General features: G+C 36.3%; 1 protein-coding gene across 1 annotated transcript in view; it reads right to left on the bottom strand.

Moving 5' to 3' along the window:
• Positions 1-18,679, bottom strand: part of EPHA3 (EPH receptor A3) — a 145,339-nt gene that overhangs the window by 87,670 nt on the left and 38,990 nt on the right. The window contains exon 3 of the mRNA XM_053456904.1: positions 10,033-10,693. Coding sequence (XP_053312879.1) covers positions 10,033-10,693 — 661 coding nt within the window. The remainder of the gene's footprint in view (positions 1-10,032; positions 10,694-18,679) is intronic.

Raw genomic sequence — 18,679 nt, 5'->3', positions numbered from 1 at the left:
GATGGAAATAAGCTTTGAAACAAAATAATACATTGTTGTTTTTTCCCCCCAGAAGATTATCCTATATGTCTTGTAGCGGGACTGTGATCAGACCTTGTTAGATCATCTGGCTTCTCTGCTTATATATCTGAATATAGTGCAAGAGGTGAACCTATATTGGCTGTTGCTAAAAAGAGAGAGAATGCTGTATTTCTTAGATGGAAGACTTCTGATACTTTTGACATTAGTAACGTTTCCATCAGTTAGGAGGCAGAACAAGCTATGAATTGTGGGTCGGGGTAAATGGACCCCAATCCTTTAGTATACAAACCTCTAAACTGAGTACTAAGTAAATATAAAGCAGCGCAATACAAGAATGACATAAGGGGGGTTAAATTATTTTCCTGATTGTCTGCAAGGAGTGGGTTAAATACCAAATAATATGTGATTTACGCAGGGTATTTTTGAAATGATTAACCCTGTTAGTTGTGCCAACATTGAGCTCACGTAAAGCAGCCAAATCATAATTCAACAGTTTTTATTATTTGAACTGTAGATTTGCCAGCGTAAAAGCCGAGCAGATACAACTGCATTTTGCTCACACTCAGCTCATAATATAAGTGACTCCATCATTAACCTATTTTGTCCGCATTTTGCACCATTAATGAGGGTATTTATCAACTCAGTACCCACTATAAAAAGTAAAAAATGACCATCAGTGCCATATTTAAACAGTACTTTCTCATTAAACAGTCTTGGATGGATTCCAGCTGCTGACTTCTTTAGCTTTTAATAGACCTTAAGAGCAGCATAAATGGTTCCGCAGTGTGTCTTAGGGCCTTATTCACTAACCTGTGAGTTATATGTAGAGTGTTCTGAAACCTTCCATTCCAGCTTACTGCACTAACATAAAATATAGAATTTAACAACAAACCTTAATCAGTCCTTGGTCTCATTTTAGATTCAAGAAAGAAATATCCTTCTTACATATATGTTTAAAATCTCTCCCTGTATTATCCATTTTGGGTCTGTTCCACTTATCTACCACCCCCTCTGTAAAGTGAAACTTCCTTACATTACATCTAAGCTGCTGACCTTCTAGTTTGAAATGATGACCTCTTCTTCTAACATTTATCCTCTTTTCAAATAACTCCTGCACTTTTTTTAAATCCCTTTAAGTATTTAAATATTTCTATCATATCTCCTCTCTCTCTCCTCCAAGCTATACAGACTGAGATCCTTTAGTCTTTCCTGATAATTTCTATCCTGTAAAGCATTCATCATTTTATAAGCCTTTCTCTGAACTCTCTCCAGAATGTCAAGACGGGGTCTCCACAACTGCACACAATACTCTAGCTGAGGTCTGACCAGAGATCTGTAAAGCGGGAGAACCACCTCGCTCCTCCTGCTACCAATGCCTCCTAAGATACAACTAAGCACTCTGCTTGCAGTTTTCAATGCGTTGTTGCGCTGCCCTACATTTAAGTCCTCAGACATAGTTAGTAAGTCCCTCTCTTCTGTTGTTCTTGACGGCACAGAGCCTCCAATATGCCTTTTTCCAGAAACTAGCCAGGGTTTCCCTTTATAATTCATAGAAAATGCAGTGAGATGAAATATGTTATACAAACGAGACAGGGCCTAAAGAAACTCTATCTACTGTGATTAATGACCTTCTGAAGAAATCAAAAGCACTTTCGCAGGTCATATAAACAGAGCAATTATGTTGCAAAAATGCTTGTAAATGCAGGGCAGTCACCTTGGCAACCAATGTAACAAAATTGCTCTTTACATATAATAAACTATATAATCTGCAGGAAATTGACTTTTATGTTAGCGTTATTACTCTTTTTAGAACCAAAATCCCTCCGTCCCTCTTTTCTCCACTGATGTCTCTCTTTTGTTAGGCGCTCAGAATGGTTGCTCGGTATGAGTGTATCACAGTGTTAACATTTGCAACATTTGCTTGATATATAAGGAACAGGTTTATAAAGTTCATTGAGTTAAGTAAATTGCTGGCCCCATAGACTGAAGTTTTGCAGCACCGAGTTAAGGTAAAGCTAGCTGAAAGAGTTTTGGAAGACCAGCACTGCATGTGGAAACTGGTTTCTATCTAGTAATTTAGCACTTGAGATTAAGTAGGAAATTCCACTTGACAGTACCTGAACCCTCATGCTCTGTGACCGGCATTGAACCCAATAAAATAAAAAATATGTTATGGAGCTGTCATGGTAATCCTGCACATTTGGTCCTCTGGATGTGTAAGACTTGACTTCTAACAGGACACACGGGTTCACATCTTTCATACCACCTACACTTTCTTCTTTTGGATATGGATCCCTCACTTATTATCCAGACACGTAAACCTAAGCAGATGTTCCTCTGTGAGTTACTACCAACTTGCCAACTCCATACCGGCCCAAATTCTGTTCTAATAAATCTGCCCAGTGATACTATGCATCGTTACGTAAGAAGCTCCTACCAAAAAACTTTATGTTTCTTTTTTACAAGAAATGCAACACCCTAAATATGGGCCTTCAAACAAAATATGATATGGTCAGATTCTTCTGAAAAAAACAACTAATAAAAAAAGACTGACGATCACTTAAATTTCCTTTAGATAGTAAAGTTAATAAAACGTAGATACATAATACTCCTATGTGTTGGTTTTAAAGGGACATAATATCCCATTCTGGAGGGTCTTTAGGGCAATCAAAATGCCTGTATTGGTGAGGGCACGGTCACATATCTTTGAACTTTTAAACAACGCTGTGTATAGCAAGGAACAGCCTTTGTAAATAAGAAATCCCACCATTAGTAAAGTTAGATGTTAGAAAATCAAAGTTTAAGTGTCCAATGAATTCAGTATTTTCTAAGCAGATCCAATTTTATCCAAGTGGATCAAGTTTGCTTGCTATAATGTACGTAATCCTCATTTTTTTATATGTCACAAACAGGGCCCGGACATGGAATAACGGGGTGGCACTGTCACTTTAAGGCCAGCGGCTGCCTTATGACAGTGTGTTATATTTTTATGCTCATGGCATATCCAGCTGGTAGCATTACGCTGCTACATAAAGCTCCAGCAGCAGATCGGGTGAGTATGGGGTGCTGACAGACCGAGGCCCACCAGGCATATCCAAAAACACTGCATAATTCACTTCTACTTCTAACCTATTACATAAAATTAACTACTCACATTGTATATTGATTATTTAACACTTTCAACACTGCACTGGTTCGCAAACCATTGCAGGTTAATGTGCTGCTCATCCCTGGGATGCTGAAGGGGTTAATGTTACCACTCAAATTTAATTACATATCCCTTGGTCCATTTTTGTCTCTTTCTACCAACCGCTCTTTAACTTTATATAATGATGTTGAATTTTTTTTATATTAATTCAATGCAAAAATTGGTTCCTTTGAATTAACTAGACTGTAAGCTTGCAAGACTTTTAAGTAGGTTTGCAGTCCATATTAACACTATAATTCTTGTATTTTGCATATTCCTTACTACTTATAAATACTTTATTCTTGAACAAACTTCTTTGCAAATTCATTCTTTTTTTTTTGTCCTGGCAGCCGTTGTTTTTGTGTTTTTATCTACACACAAACTCAAAAAAGTTTCCCACCATCAATCACTTGCTCCTGAAAAGCGTACTACTTACTGTGCCGAAATGCTATTAAATGGCAAAAAAACACTCTATCTACTCCTTTACACAGATACTCCCCCAAAAAAGACATTACAAAACTGTATTAAAAATAGAACTTTCACAATTATGACATTTAGCACAATAAGTTAATTTAACAACACCCATTTTTAGTGCAAGTAGTGGTGAGCGGACCTTTCAAATTGTCATTCCAGAACTAAATTTGATATATTGATTTTAAGAGGGGGGAAAAGGGCTTTTTCTTTTATAATAAATTCTACTGGGAGCAGAACCTGAGAGTTCTTTAGACAAGTTTGAAAAACAGCTCCTTGGAATAATTGCTGGTACCTGTCATCTCATTATTAGTATCAGGTTACAGTAAAATCTCCAACTGCTGGATTTGATTTCCTGGCAAAACTTCAGAGAATTCAAGATATTTCAGAAACTGGAAAAGGACAATGGTGCAGCAACAGATACCCCTGTCTAATTGTACCTTCTCCACATCATGTTTCAGCAATATAACAAAGTAATCCTTATTACAGACGTGTGCAAGTGTGTTCTTTTTTTCAATTTTGGAAATAGATTTATATCCTGACCGTGGTCGCCCTTTGTGTAGTATTCTAGAGGTCATTAACGTTGCGATATATCAAGGACTGGCTCTGTCTAAGTCCATATTTGACCATGGCTTCCTCCAATCCCAGGACTGCACAACCTGTACATCATTTCAGATGCATTTAGGGTCCATTACTCCCAGAATCCCACTTTCACTTCACATTAAATATTACTTTTTTCATATTTTGTAACATTTATGATTAATGATTGTTATTTCTAACAACCCGTAATAGATCTCAGGGTTGCTTCTACATCAACCATTGTGAGTCATAAACATCCCTTAGAAATGAATTGATGAGAAATACATAGATTTAAAATACAATGTTGTTTTTCTAATTAAAATAATTAATGGGGTTAATGCATCGCACTCAGGGCCAGACTGGGGATGAATAAGCAGCCTTGGCACTGTAAGTGTTAGTATGTGGCCCTATTGGCCACCGGTGCACCAGGCAAATGCCATTCTATGTAGTATGGTAACCAAAAGCTCTTCACTCTCACGGTGTTCTTCACAGATACTGTTGAACCTCTATGCGAAACAATAAGGAACGATAATATTTCGAACAGTGGTTTGCTTGATTCATGTTCTAGCTAACAATAAGTTAGGAAGTCACGTATGAGGCACTCAGGAGGCACCATTCATTGGACGCTATGTATGCAGAGGAATTCTAGGTTAAAAAAAAAGGATATGGATAAGTCCTATCATATCTTTCTGTTCAGTTCCACTTTTACCACTAGGCTTCAGATTTGTTCACTGTGCACAACCCCCATTGTGTCTGACAGTAGGCGTTCTGTATAGAGAACAATCCTGTGTTAGCGAAAGGGAAAAGCCAGTTAATTATGGGTGCAACAGGGCTAGCTCTATCCTAGAGGCAAACTATATAGGCTGCCTAGGGGCACTAAGTTGGTGGACTGCCACCCTGATGTTCCTTCTTAAATTAATGGGCGCTAAAAATCTAATCTATTCACCCGATATCCAGAAACATCCAGATATGGACCCACACAGACTTTTCATAAAATAGTTTAATTCGAACGTATATGACTTAGTTAATGCATAAAGAATATTTAAAGTGATAGCAAAGTCTTAGGCCTGTAGAAACCAGAGAGCTTGTATATCTATACTTTTATAATTTTATTATTTCTATAATTTTGTTACATTCCCATTTTGATCATATGAAGCATGCTTGGATCTCATCGGACCCCCTTCCTACAGTACATCAATTGTGCATTCAATGAAGCTGCACTGTCCCTTTAAACACGTATGTATAAGGCTGGATCAGATACAAGATAAGACCAGCTAGAAAAATAGGCTGACATCATGAGCCAATTGTTCTTTCTGTATTTTTATTATTTATCACGCTAGTATAATACCCAAATACAATTAATTTAATAAATGTTGTCATTTTTGGCATACTCATGATATGTAATTAAGTTGGTTTGTGTAGAATGCCTTATATAACCCATCTTCCCGCGGTTTTAGCCCCAGCCTCATTCCACTATACGCACAGCATGACTGGTTTTATATTAACGTCAAACTGCATTTAGCCCACAGTGTAAAAGATCTCATTGTTACGTGCATAATATTCACATGTGGCAATGATATATTTATTGAAAAATTGTTTTCACATTATATAGTGACATTATATAACATATCTTCTTTCCTGAGCTGCTGGCAAAGAATTATTAAGTAATACCATCCCAAAACCGTCACATCTTTTTATAATGCAGAATACCCTTTACACTTTATCTGTGCTTAGTAATTTAGCGCATTAGTAGGGTGTATTTAAGAAGATCAGTCAAATATATAGATGACAGCTAATAACTCTCATATCTCAGGTAGAGGTGTTGATCAAGGTGGCTAAGGCTCTGGGAGATCAGGTATATGGGAGAGTATGTGTGTGTGCGTGTGTAAGATCGTAAGATTGTGTATGTGTACAGTGTTTCTGCACGGTATATTTTGGGTAGCCTGCAAGACCCCCCCCCCCCCCGGGACAATAGTGGATAAAAGTGTCACTGGGGTTGATTTACTTTTCGAGATTAACAGACATGGATACTTGGGAGTGTTGAGCATGATTGACTTGACAGTCTAAGACCAGGGCCCTCTGCTTACTACCGGTATGTTTTAGGTTTATATATCTCAATGTAAAGTTTGTATGCTTGTCCTCTTTACAACAACCCTAGGGAATCTGATTATTCTTTGTGATTTTCTATTAACCCCTATTTTTTGTTTTCACGTATTTTTTAATGATTCCTTTCTGGTGACCAATCTAGAAGAGTTGTTACATTTTACCAATAATTCCCATTCTATGAAACATTCCATTTGATGAATAATACAAAGAAGGTGAAGTCGTAAAATGAATGGAAACCCAGAAAGATTGATTACAGAGCCGTAATGTAAAACGATAGCGCATTTCGCAAATGTTCCAGCAAACTCACTCTCGTTCCATGCATTTGATATCTATTTCCTAATTATTTAGCTGTCTGCCGTCAGCTTGTTTTGATAACATCCTCCAGGACGAGAAATAGGAGCACATATGTGAATTGTTTGTACTCAAACCATCTTTCAAGATAGCTCTCGATTTAAGAGTATTTTTCGTCAAATGTTATCAAAACTTACACTTCCCTGTACAATTGCTCACTATGAAAGGCTAGTACCAGCTGTCACCATTGAAATACAAGCCCTTATTAGTCTGCAAAAGTTTGCAGTGGAACTAACAAGAGACTTTCAAATAACTATAAACACTCCGGCAAGTGGAGAGGAGGGGAGAATGAATGACAGGCCAGCAAATCGCTACCCAAAATACAATTCCTATGATCGAATGACGGACTTTTTAAATGTAGATCCTTAGGGCGAGGGACCTCGGAACGATGTAAAAACAATGAAATGCAAAAGGTTAAAGAAATGTCAGCTGGATCTCTCGAGAGTTTTTAACATGCATACCTTCAGATGTTTGCATAGGACACTTACCAATAGACGTGTCAGAACTTAATGTGACCGGCTAATCCTTTGACTTTAGGCTTCCAGCATCTGCTGCGTTTGTACAGAATATGACTAATACATTAAAGCTTAGATAAGCACTGAAAGAGCACAGTATACGTGAAAAGTAACAAATAACTACTTTTTATGACCCTTGCTTAGTCGTTGAACACAATGCAAACATTTAATAAGAGACACTTGGCCCATCTAGTCTGAGGTAAAGACTCAGGTCTTGATCATGAGGATAACTCACATACATAATATGTTAAGTACACTTAAGTATACTTATCTTATTTTTATTAAAACAACTATTAAAACATATAGAGACTCCCTCCTTCCATCTTTCTCTAACCCTTCTTTCTTTCAGTCTCTACCCCCTTCTCTCTCCCTTTTATATATATATATATAGTTTTGTTTTCAGTTCGTTCAACCCCGTCATATCATAAGAATGTAGAACAGACCATGCTCTTAAATGTAACTGATCTGTGGAACTTCCCATCTGTTTCCTAGCTCCCTTTCAGACCTGACCCAAACACTTTAGGACCTCACAGTCCTATACCTCATTTCAACATGCTCGAAGAGCAGCAGCTGCGTGCCACCTGGATGCTGGCGGCCTGTTACAGGCTGGGAACACCTAGAGAACCGATTCCCATTCCGCAGAGAAGGCCCGAAGAGGTAGACTTTCCCGACTGGTTTGGCTGTGGTTAAGCAGGAATATCATGAAGTCCTGGCTTCCCCGAGGACTGGTTTAAGTCCAATTTACTTGTACTGTGTAGCTTGTTTTGGTAATTCTGCACTTTAAGACATAGCTATTTAGTGGTAATTTAATAGTTCATGCATGAGCTTCAAATTGCATTTATAATATCAGTTTATTGTTACCTTTTGCAAATAATTTAAGGCCATCTGGATACTTGCTATTTTGCAGACCACATTTTATCAACTTGGCTGCCTAGAATGTTCAATAGTTATTTACTTTTCTTTTTTCCTCCCTGAGACCGGTATAGTGTTTTCATATGCAGCGTTCTCTATCTCTGCTCATTTAGTACCCAAGAGACTTTAACAAGGATGTTGCAAAGAAGTGCCCGCTCAGCGAGCAAACGGGATATCTGGGTACTTCCCAGGGCTGGCCGCCCAGAGCAGCACCTCTCCTGCCCCTTTACAAGAGCCGAGATAAATGGATGGGGCTAGAGCCAGGGAAAGAGTTGGTGTGGCCAGACACTGCCCCCCTACCTGGTAATTGAAGACATTGTGCTGGAGCTCCAGGGAAGCACTGCTTATTCAGGAGCATCCTGGTGAAACATGGTAGGCACCCAGCTCAGGTAACCAAAATTTCTGAAATGCCGCTCCAATTTCAGAGACAAGGACTACGAAGCAAATTCAGCCTCGGTAATTCCCCTTAACCATGAAGAAGGGACACATACACACATTTTCACCCTTGGGTATTATTCATTTGGCAATCGTCAATACAACTTATCCTATACATAAATATGTGCCTTCTATTATTCACTCACACACAGAAAGGGAAAGTGGTAAAATAAATTATTTTTCTGAAAAAGTAATATGATCTTCCTGGCCCATCTAGTATTTCACCTGATCATGCATTAAAAATATTACGTAATTATTTTTTGACTACAATGTATTAGTGTAGATTGTAAACACGGTATATACTGACATTTCTGCCTGTAAAAATAAATATATACATATATTGTCTTGTAAAAATGGCTATATATATATATATATATATATACATATATACATATATATATATATCTGTATGAACAGTTGTATATAGGTGTTTCTATAGAGGCCTCAAGGTTTATTCTGCATTTTTTAGCATCACACAATCAGTGAAAACCCAACAGCTATAGAAGTAAAATAGAAAAAGGGGACTCAACCCAATCAACACAACCGACTCAGTTTTTATGCAATGTGCGCAGCAAATGGTATGTCGAGAAAATTGAAAACACATCAAATTAAACTCAGGGCAAGTCTTAGCATGTATTAAATGTGTCTCAATGTTTTTCTATGCATAAAGAGCCCAGATTGGTTTCCTTAATCAAGCTGCGAGCCCCAAAGAGTTCTTATAATGGCCCAGGCAAACACAAAACCCACAATTGCGTTATTAATTTTTATGTCATGCATTAATATTAATAGAAGCAACTGTAGTAGGAAAAAAAAGGTTGTGTCCAAAAGTGAAGTCATGTTTTGTTTCTCGATATATAAATATTCTTCAAAGAATTAGATTTTATATGTAGAACTCTCGGATTTCTTTGTGAATAATCAATTAGAGTGGGCTGTAAGAAAGCATCTGGCTCAAACTGTATTTTTTTTTTTTTTTTTTGGAAGAATTTGCGAGATTGAATAACATGTTGCTTTACAAAGAGTCCATAGCATGTTGGCATTCAAATTGATAAGAAAAGGAAAGAAAATAAAAAATCCATGTTTTCAAAATTAGGACTTTAGGACAATTCTCCCCAGCCAGGGAGGCACATCTTCTAAAATGTTTCCCCAGGCTACGTTTTTTATTAATTAAATATCAACCCAAACATTGTTTTAATGTTTGCTTCAAAATAGCACAACATAATTAGCAAATATAAAATGTATAAAAATACCCTTTAAATAAATGCATTCATAATATCTTATGAGGCTGTAATTGTCATCCAGAATGTTACTCGAGGTGGCTGTCATATTTGCTCTAATAAACACTGTCTCAACTCCTTTCAACGGCCTTGAGCTAGTTTTGTCATTTTGCTCCCATAATAATAATAATAACTAATACCACAAAGCTACATTACTATTGTTAAAATGACTCCTTATTACCTTGGCATGTAAATCCTCTTTCTTCGTAGCCAGGATTGCACAAGCACTTTCCAATGGGAACCAGCCATTCGCCTTCTGTACTGCAGTACATTTTAGGTGGGTCTTCCTCTTTGGAATGGTTGACACAAGATCCCCTCACTTCCACGAGTGAATGGGAGTCCATAGGTACAGTATCTGGAAACATAGCCAAATTCTTCACAGTGAAAGGGCACTTTTTGAAATATACCCGGACGGATACTAAGGCAACACAGGCACCAACATCCTGAAATGCCAAATAAAGTCCTTTCTTGCTTATAGGCCCAACCTCTCGAACCTCAGTGTTCAGTTTGAGAATTCGATCTCCGAGATCCATCTGCGTAAAACTCTCATCAGCTGCAATTGTGTCAATCTTTGTAAACTGGTGCTCTCTAAACTTAACCCCATGGTCCTCATCTGACTCCATGTAATAGAGGTTAAATGTTTCTTTACATGTGCCTAAAACGAGAGGGATGCTGTTACAGTCTCGTAATGTGAACTTTAGCTCAACATAGATCTTCTGGGCTGAGTTGCGAGGAATCCAGTTGGTCCTAAGCCAGTTGTTTTGATTGTGGTCCATGACATTGCAAACTTGGTAGGTCCTAATTGGGGTGTAATGTTCATCAACTCCACTGATTTCTTCCCACTGTAAGAAAAAAATGAATCACGTTAATTTGTAAAAAGAAACTATAAACATTACAGGCTCCAAAATTACATTCCTAAGAGTACTGAAATGGCTTTCGAAAAAAAAACATTAATATTCCTTACAATTGTATGCAAGAGGAAAACTACAAAGAAACTATACATAGACTCAGTCTAGAAGTAAATGTTAGGGAGAAGTTGAGGAATAGTAGAGGCTCAAGATGGGGCTAATCCTCACTGCAATCCTACCAGTGGTGACTTTCACCAGGGTCAAGGCAGGCAGATGACCAAATCCTCCCATGGGACAGAATGCCCTAGAAAGCAGTTGAAGGACATCAATGTCTTCAAAACTAGAAGATGCTTCAGACAATATCACAAATAGCACAGCAGTAACCTCATGTATACCTTCTTCCAGAAGGAACTCTAAGTAACAGACCATACTGGGCTAATCTGGTACTAATAATCTGGTTCTCTTTTCATAAACAGTACATGGTTCACTGTACTTTAGGGAGCAAACATACAAACTAATGTTTGGTTACTTTGTGAAACAATAATATCATATTGGTTTATTGGCCGAGCCCCAATACTACAGGGCCTAAAACCACGGGCACATAATTGGGTTTATCCTGATGTTTCATAAATAGTACGAAAAATATTAAGTTCAGAATTAAAGGTAATTTTACATAAAACTAAACGAGTTTGAAATTTGTAAACTCTATTGCAAAGCTAAATGTAAAAAAGTTTCATTTGTTGACATTGCCATAAATAACCTCTTTTTAAAAACGGACTGTTTTAGTATATGGAATATTCAGAGACACAGAATATCACATTACTGGATCATTTTTCATGCGCAGTAAGTGGTTACATGAACTCGCAAGTATTTGTTTTGGAAAAAAGCAAACTCTTTTTTTTTTTTTTGATAAAAGGTAGCCAGGTTGTGATACATTCCGCTTTAAAAAGAACAATTTTCCAGATGTTAAGTTTGTGCATCTTAAATCTCACTTCTGCTAACACTTCCAAAGCACAATTAGAAATATGTTGATTAATAACAAGAAGACTTTATGTTTTAGTGCACAGACCGGTTACTGATAGATTTCTACCAGCCAATAAATCTTCAAAAATAGGCAAGAATTCAAGATAAAAGTGCATTTAAAGTTAACACAGTTTTTTTTAGTGAATATCGCAAAGGTATCCAAAACAAGACTATTATTAACCCCTTAATGACAAAGCCCGTATATGTACGGGCTCAAAATGCATTGTTTTCAATAGGTTTTGGGACCGCCCATTGTCCTTAAGGGGTTAATAGACTTAGATTCTTAGATTTTCATAATATCAACACAATCTAACACAATCTAATTTAGAGAATATAAACGTTTTCATGTATAAATATAAACTTGGAAATCTTGGAAACCCGTTTATTAAAACACACACCACAGAACGAAGCTTCTAGTGGCAAGTAAAAAAAAAACGCATTATTTTTTATTGCATTTATAGAGAGCCCGCAGCTGATCCTGTAGGGACATTTTAGTAAGAGACGAATAGCAATACCATAAAAAAATGAAAAATATACAAGATTAAATAATACACGGAGGCATATAGGACATACTGGCACAGAAAGCAAAGAAGACCCTGCTCTTGTTACAATATATTATAAGAACGAGGGAGATTGAGACAGAAGATGACATTTTTTTTTTTTAAATCAACGCAATTAAGATAATTATACAAAAAAGAAGTCCCGCAGAACCAAACTGAATTGCAAAATATGTGTCATTTCAGTAAGAATGTGTGAAATCACTTTATTATTATTTATTTCTTGTTATTATTTTTATTATTATTATTTTTATTATGATTAAGGATTGACATTTTTAGTTCTATATGAATATGGAATTGTTACGGAAGATATCAATGAATAAAAGAATATTGGTTTGCCTGGTGCAGAAAAGTGCCAGACCATTTTTTCTCCTTAAATTATGCCCTGTGAAACGGAATTTCAATTGCCTTACAAATTAGAATCGTGCGCTATGTTTATTGTACTTGGTCCTTTTCAAAAAGTATTTGAAACCCTGTCTGAGCACTAGTAAGGCTAGCAGCTGCGAATACTCTTTATGGCCACTTCCCAAATCCTAAATAATTGTAATATTTGTAATAAATAGAAATTGAAAGAAATAAATGGAGAGAAGTTGGGCTGTTTCTTCAAAGCATCTTCTTGAGTAGATATTTTTGTTTTATTTTTCTTGTTTCAAATATATAAAAAAAAAAAATCACAGATCAATAAGAAAGTAATAACATTTTGTATATATTATGTAATTCAACACAGCTTTTATGTTTCTTAATTCATTGGAGGCTGCTAGCGGATTTCATGGTCTGATATATATATAAACATAACAGAGGGGTATAATTTAAGGTTTAAAAATAGGCTTAAAAAATAATAACTATTATTACAATTTTGGACTTTGAATTCTTGTTATAGAAATACATTTTATGATAATATTAAAAATAAAATAATAATACCCAGGTTTTTCTGGGTATTCAGCCTAAAAACCTACCAGCAAAAAAAAAGGACCCGTAGTATAAGAAATGTGCCTATTGGGCAACCAGGGACCATAAAGTGCCTCTGCACAATGGGTTGGTTAAAAAGGACATCAGTGATCTCCTCAATCGGCCATTAACACCATAGAGGACTGTGCCAAGTCAGACTGCGGTAAGGATGGCGGCACGGAAGGGGTGGCACTGCCCTGGGTTAGGCCTTGGGCAGCTCCAAAGGTAAATATGACACTGGCCCAGGGTGATCTAATATTTTGACCATAATTAAAACATATTATTGTCTCTTCACCAAGCACAGTATCTAAATGTACTTTTCCAGTTAACCCCATGTGTTAGGTTACTCTCACATACAAAGGTTTTACAGGTAATTAAGGAATATTGACATTGTTTAAAAAAAAAAAAAAAAAAAGACAAAAAAAACCCCCAAAACATCCAGAAGAATTTAGGAAGGACTCTTGATAAATTGTATTTCCTACAATGTCACGCGTAGATACATCTCAAAAGCTAACAGGATCTTCCCAAACACCTTTCCCCATCTTGTGTCCTAATTTTAAAAACATTCCAATATTGTTATAAGTCTCGCTCTGTATTTAGCTACTTTTGGATAATATTCTAAAGTAAAACCCTGTCATAATATTTGCAGTTCTTCCATGTAGAGTAGTAATGAGAGTGTTGTGGTTTTATTCTTGTAACTGATCCTTCTTCGGGGGAAAAAAGCCAACATCTGTTAAATACTCTGACAAAACATTACCGGCAGAAACGAATAAAGCGAAATGTGTTTAAACTGTATTTATTACTATTCCGCAAATTTATGCCACTCTACATATCTTTTAAGCATCTATATGGCCTATGAAATGGCCAGCAGTTATTGAAAGACCCAATATAAATACAATTGTGTTTATATAAATAGTATCTAAATATCAAAGAGCCTATATACAATGGTAATTATAAGATCCATTTTTTTCTAATGAAATGACCTGTCTGATTTTACATAGCCAGGGGCACCTGCCAAAAATAAGAAGAGCTGCGAAAGCTCCAGATAATTCTCACATTTCTTTTCAAGTTGGTGATAGAAAATGTGCCATCTGGATGCATCTGTTTAATTCCCGAAAACACAATAGAATTTTTGCTAACCCATGCAGGTTTTCCCTAATATAACTAGGTACGAGGATTCCCACGCATCTCCACCCTTTGAGAAAACAATCTACAGCATCATCATATAATAAAACATACTAAGCAATAATGATATAGGTAAAAGAGGATCTTATAACAGTATACAAATACATAAACGGGCAATACCAACTGCTCTCTGATGTCCTGTCTACTAAAAGGACTGTACAAAGAAAAGGGGGGCCTGATAAAATGAGGTGTCACATAAAGTAGCAAAAACAGGTTCTTGCAATTATAAAAAGAATAAGATGTGAAATTCACTACCTAAAGAAGTGGTGTTATCAAAAGGTGTAAAATGGACTGATTATTATTATTATTTTTTTAATTAAAGACATGGATATAAAGGTTAATAAGGACACGATTAATCATAGCTTCTTGATCCAGTAAGTTCAGTAAGAAAGGAATTTTTACTTTTTGAGGCGCAATTGGTTGTTTTTGGTTGAACAAAGACTTGAAGCCATGACCTGCGAGAAAAAACTCAAGAAATAACTCCAATGTTTCAGCCAGGGCTCAAAAAAGTCAAAGAAGTCTATTCGCTAACCCTAGCGTTATACCAGAGAGAGATAAGATAATAGGGAGGACTAATCAATGCAATCTTTAGAAAGGGTTTCCCTTTGCTTATTTTATTCTGTACATAGAAGGTATATTTTTACACTGCAAAATGTAGGCTTTTGGGAAAATGACAGGTCTGTTTTAACTATGCATTACTCAGGGTCAAGTCAGCCCTTCTTCCAGTGGAAGCTCGCTGGAGTTGGACTTCCAAACCACCTAGTGATAACACACTCTAAAATGTTGCAGGAGGCAAATTATTATTAGTGTCTTGGTGCTATGTGCAAGTGAAAATAAAAAAGGAATCCTAACCAAGAAGAAACCAACCTGTTTGAAAAGGTTTATACATCTTACAGCGACATTAACATTTAAAACTTCTCGCAAGTAGGTGAATGTAATTTCCAGTCTTGGGGATCTGGAACAGCTTCCAGTTTCCATTGTTGTCATTGAGGTTTTATTGAAGTATTACACTGCCTTTCTGAAGTGTTGGACTACATTCCATCCCTAATATTTTAAGACCCATATTATTTTTTTATTATATGAACTTTGGGGACTGGATTTATTACATGCAAGTTCTTACAAAACGTCTACTTTGGCACCTGGCTATACACCAGACATTGTTTCTTATCCAAACCGTTCTTCTATTCTATAGCAGTACCTCCCAAACAGTTACACTCCAGCCAATGCTGGGATACAACTCCCATTATTCCGTTGTCAGAACTATACTATACTTTAATTAAAGTCCAGTTACTGTAAGGAAAGATAAGATGAGTCAACCTCTTCTCTTCCTCTGATTTAAATGTAATTAAAATTTTTTTGAAAACCGTTTTCAGTGTTTTCCCTTAAATCTTTGCATTAATGTAAATTTCATGTTTACTATATATTGCATTATAATAGGTAAAGTTGTAAATTCCAGGTTATTATCATACCTGCATCCTAACTCAAAATTAGGTATCACGCATGTGCAAAATAGAAGGGCAAGCACATCCTGTCGGTGAACCGTGATGTCATAGCGTGAAATGTGATGTCATAACTCTGTATATGGATGTGTGCACAAGTTTTTCATGTCTAAGCGAGCCAAAAAATAAGCATTTATTATCAGCCTTAAAGCATGGTATAATTAACTTGTTTTGTAAGGATTTCTCTTCCTGCTTGTCCATAAATTACAACACCGTTTCTTTCTTTTGCAGTATCTTCCAGGATGCTCCCCGGGAGACGAGTGCGCGTACATAGACGATGAAATTACATGACCATTTATTTTATTATTCCTCATCTTGTAAGACAATAAATGTCTGGGGAAAAACAATGTCCTTTTTTCTTTTCTACTTCTCCCTTTAGAAAGATTGGCAGAAAATGACTGCCAACATCTCGTGCCAGGTATAGTTCAACACAGCCATCTCGAGTTTAATTGAAAACCTCTTTTGAAATTAAAAAGGTAATATAAATAAATTAGGTACTGATACTAACATTTATAATCTTGCATAAAGTTAATAGATAAGCTGTTGAAATAAATCTGTGAAATGATCCTAATTTCGGTACTTGTCTCCTTTGATTAGAAGCCAGTATGTAAAACGAGTGACAAAACGTGTTTACTGGATAAATGCCATGTGTTTCTTGATTTTATTTAGCTAATCTCCCTCTCGATTTGCACTAACAAATTTGATTTCATTAGAAATATAAAATAAAATCCAGGCTGAACCCAAATAGATCGGGAGACACTTTGTTAAACTTCATTTAAGTGCCTAGCCCAGTGACATTGATTTGATCCGAGCATTTAGCTCTTAAAAATCGTAATTACAAACATTCAAAAGCAGACAGCTTCGCCAGTGATGAGACATGAGTTTGATAACCATAAATTTACACCTCACCGTAAGCACAGCTTGAATGGAGGTGAATATTAATGCAAAGTATACTCGGGCATGCAAGAAAACGTAAAAAAAAAAAAAAAAAGCGAGAAGGAAGTTTGAACGTGTTTTTCGCAAGATTTCTGGGTTGCTAATTATTAAGAAGATATACTTTCCATGTTATAATTGGGAAGCACACTATTTAAAAAAAAAAATTAAAAAAAAACATTGTTACATAGCCTCCAGTTGTCGTTAGGGATTGCAATGCCTTGTTATAAAATTAGATTTACAAAAAAAAAAGAAGAAGAGAGATCGTTATAAATGAACAGAATAAGAAAAGTTAATTATCTTGTCAGTCATTTTCAAGGGCTATGCAAGGGCATCGGAAAAAAAGGAGAAAAACATGAAATCTGGGAATTTCAAGAGAACAGAAACTCAATCAAGCAACTACATGATCTTCCCACGTACACGCAGGAAAAAATAAAAATGGCTGAGGCCATCATATTCTCTTTTAATATTTGCATTTATCACTAAATTTATTTTCGTTTATTGAAAGGGAACTTTTTGGAATCTTCCCCTCCCATCAAGAAAGTAAGACGGTATCACCATGTCTCCAATACATAAAAAAATGTGAGATCCTCTAATTTATAATAATTTTGGTCAATGCAGTCTACCATATCTGCTTATAAAGTGGAATTGAGTGATTGGTATAAAATATCACCCATTAATCAAGACATATCACATATTAGTAATTTCTCTATAAATCATTACATATATCACAAAAATTGATTTTATATAATGCTAGAGAAAATAAGTACAAATTTATAGGGTAATTATTATGTTTAACTAAGGTAATGTTCATGTAGGCAAGTAGATACAGTAGACATCCATAGCGCATCCAAAAATAACAACGGCCCCCCAGTTTGTGTGTGGAGGGGTGGGGGTAGCTGATATTAATACAGAGTTCACCTATATCCCTCTCACCTGAAGACCCCATGATCAGCGGGATGTGGAGGTTGGAATATAACGAAATATCCTATTTGATATCATCCGTGCGTCCTCCCTTGTCCTCCATCCAGTAGCCGGTTGGATGAGTAGGTAAAGTACCCTGGGCTACCTGTGCCAGGCAAGCAATGGGTTATAACATCATCTGTTCCTAAAAAGCATGGGCCATGGGGAGAAGGAGAACAAAGGTCTTCCTGCGCTCCAATGGACCACGTGAGAGTAGTCTCCAGTGGAGGGTTAACAATCACATGTGGCCGACCCATCCACCATCTGGTTACGTTACTTGAAACACAGAAGGGCAGGGGGAATCTGATACATAGATAGGTAATAAGAAATATTACTTTTGTATAAAAGTATCTAAAAGGCATAAAAAATATTAATATAGTAAATCAGTACATCTGAAAGATACCCAGCTGGGCTGTGTTATATTAGTTTTATCGCAGAATTCAGTAAAAGAAAAAGGCATAGGTAAAGAAAATGATAAAAAAAATATATTTTTTCCCCCTTCGGTCTTGAAATGTAATTTATAACTGAGAGCTATAAGATATTATTCAGTTTTATTATGCCTACAGGACTGCATCCTGATAAGATGCTATGTGATATCCTTAAGGAGTCTTCCTTCAGTTTCATTAACCCCTTATGGCAAATAGGGCACAAGACACAAATAAACATATTTTTTTGCCAATCCCATTTTGCAAACTGTTTCTGACAACTGCGACAAAAATCACGCCACATAATTTAACACAGTGGTTTGCCACCCACGCAATGCAAAACCGTTTAAATACAGTGGAAATAAGTTACCAAGTAATTGTCTGCGCTGCCGAGCCGTACAATATTACAATATGGTGTTTGACATTACATAATATCTAATTCTGTGT

This window comes from Spea bombifrons, chromosome 2, assembly GCF_027358695.1.
Source record: "Spea bombifrons isolate aSpeBom1 chromosome 2, aSpeBom1.2.pri, whole genome shotgun sequence".
NCBI classification, from domain to species: Eukaryota; Metazoa; Chordata; class Amphibia; order Anura; family Pelobatidae; genus Spea; species Spea bombifrons.
The sequence above is the reverse complement of the archived record's forward strand: the minus strand, read 5'-3'. Positions and strand labels throughout refer to the sequence as shown.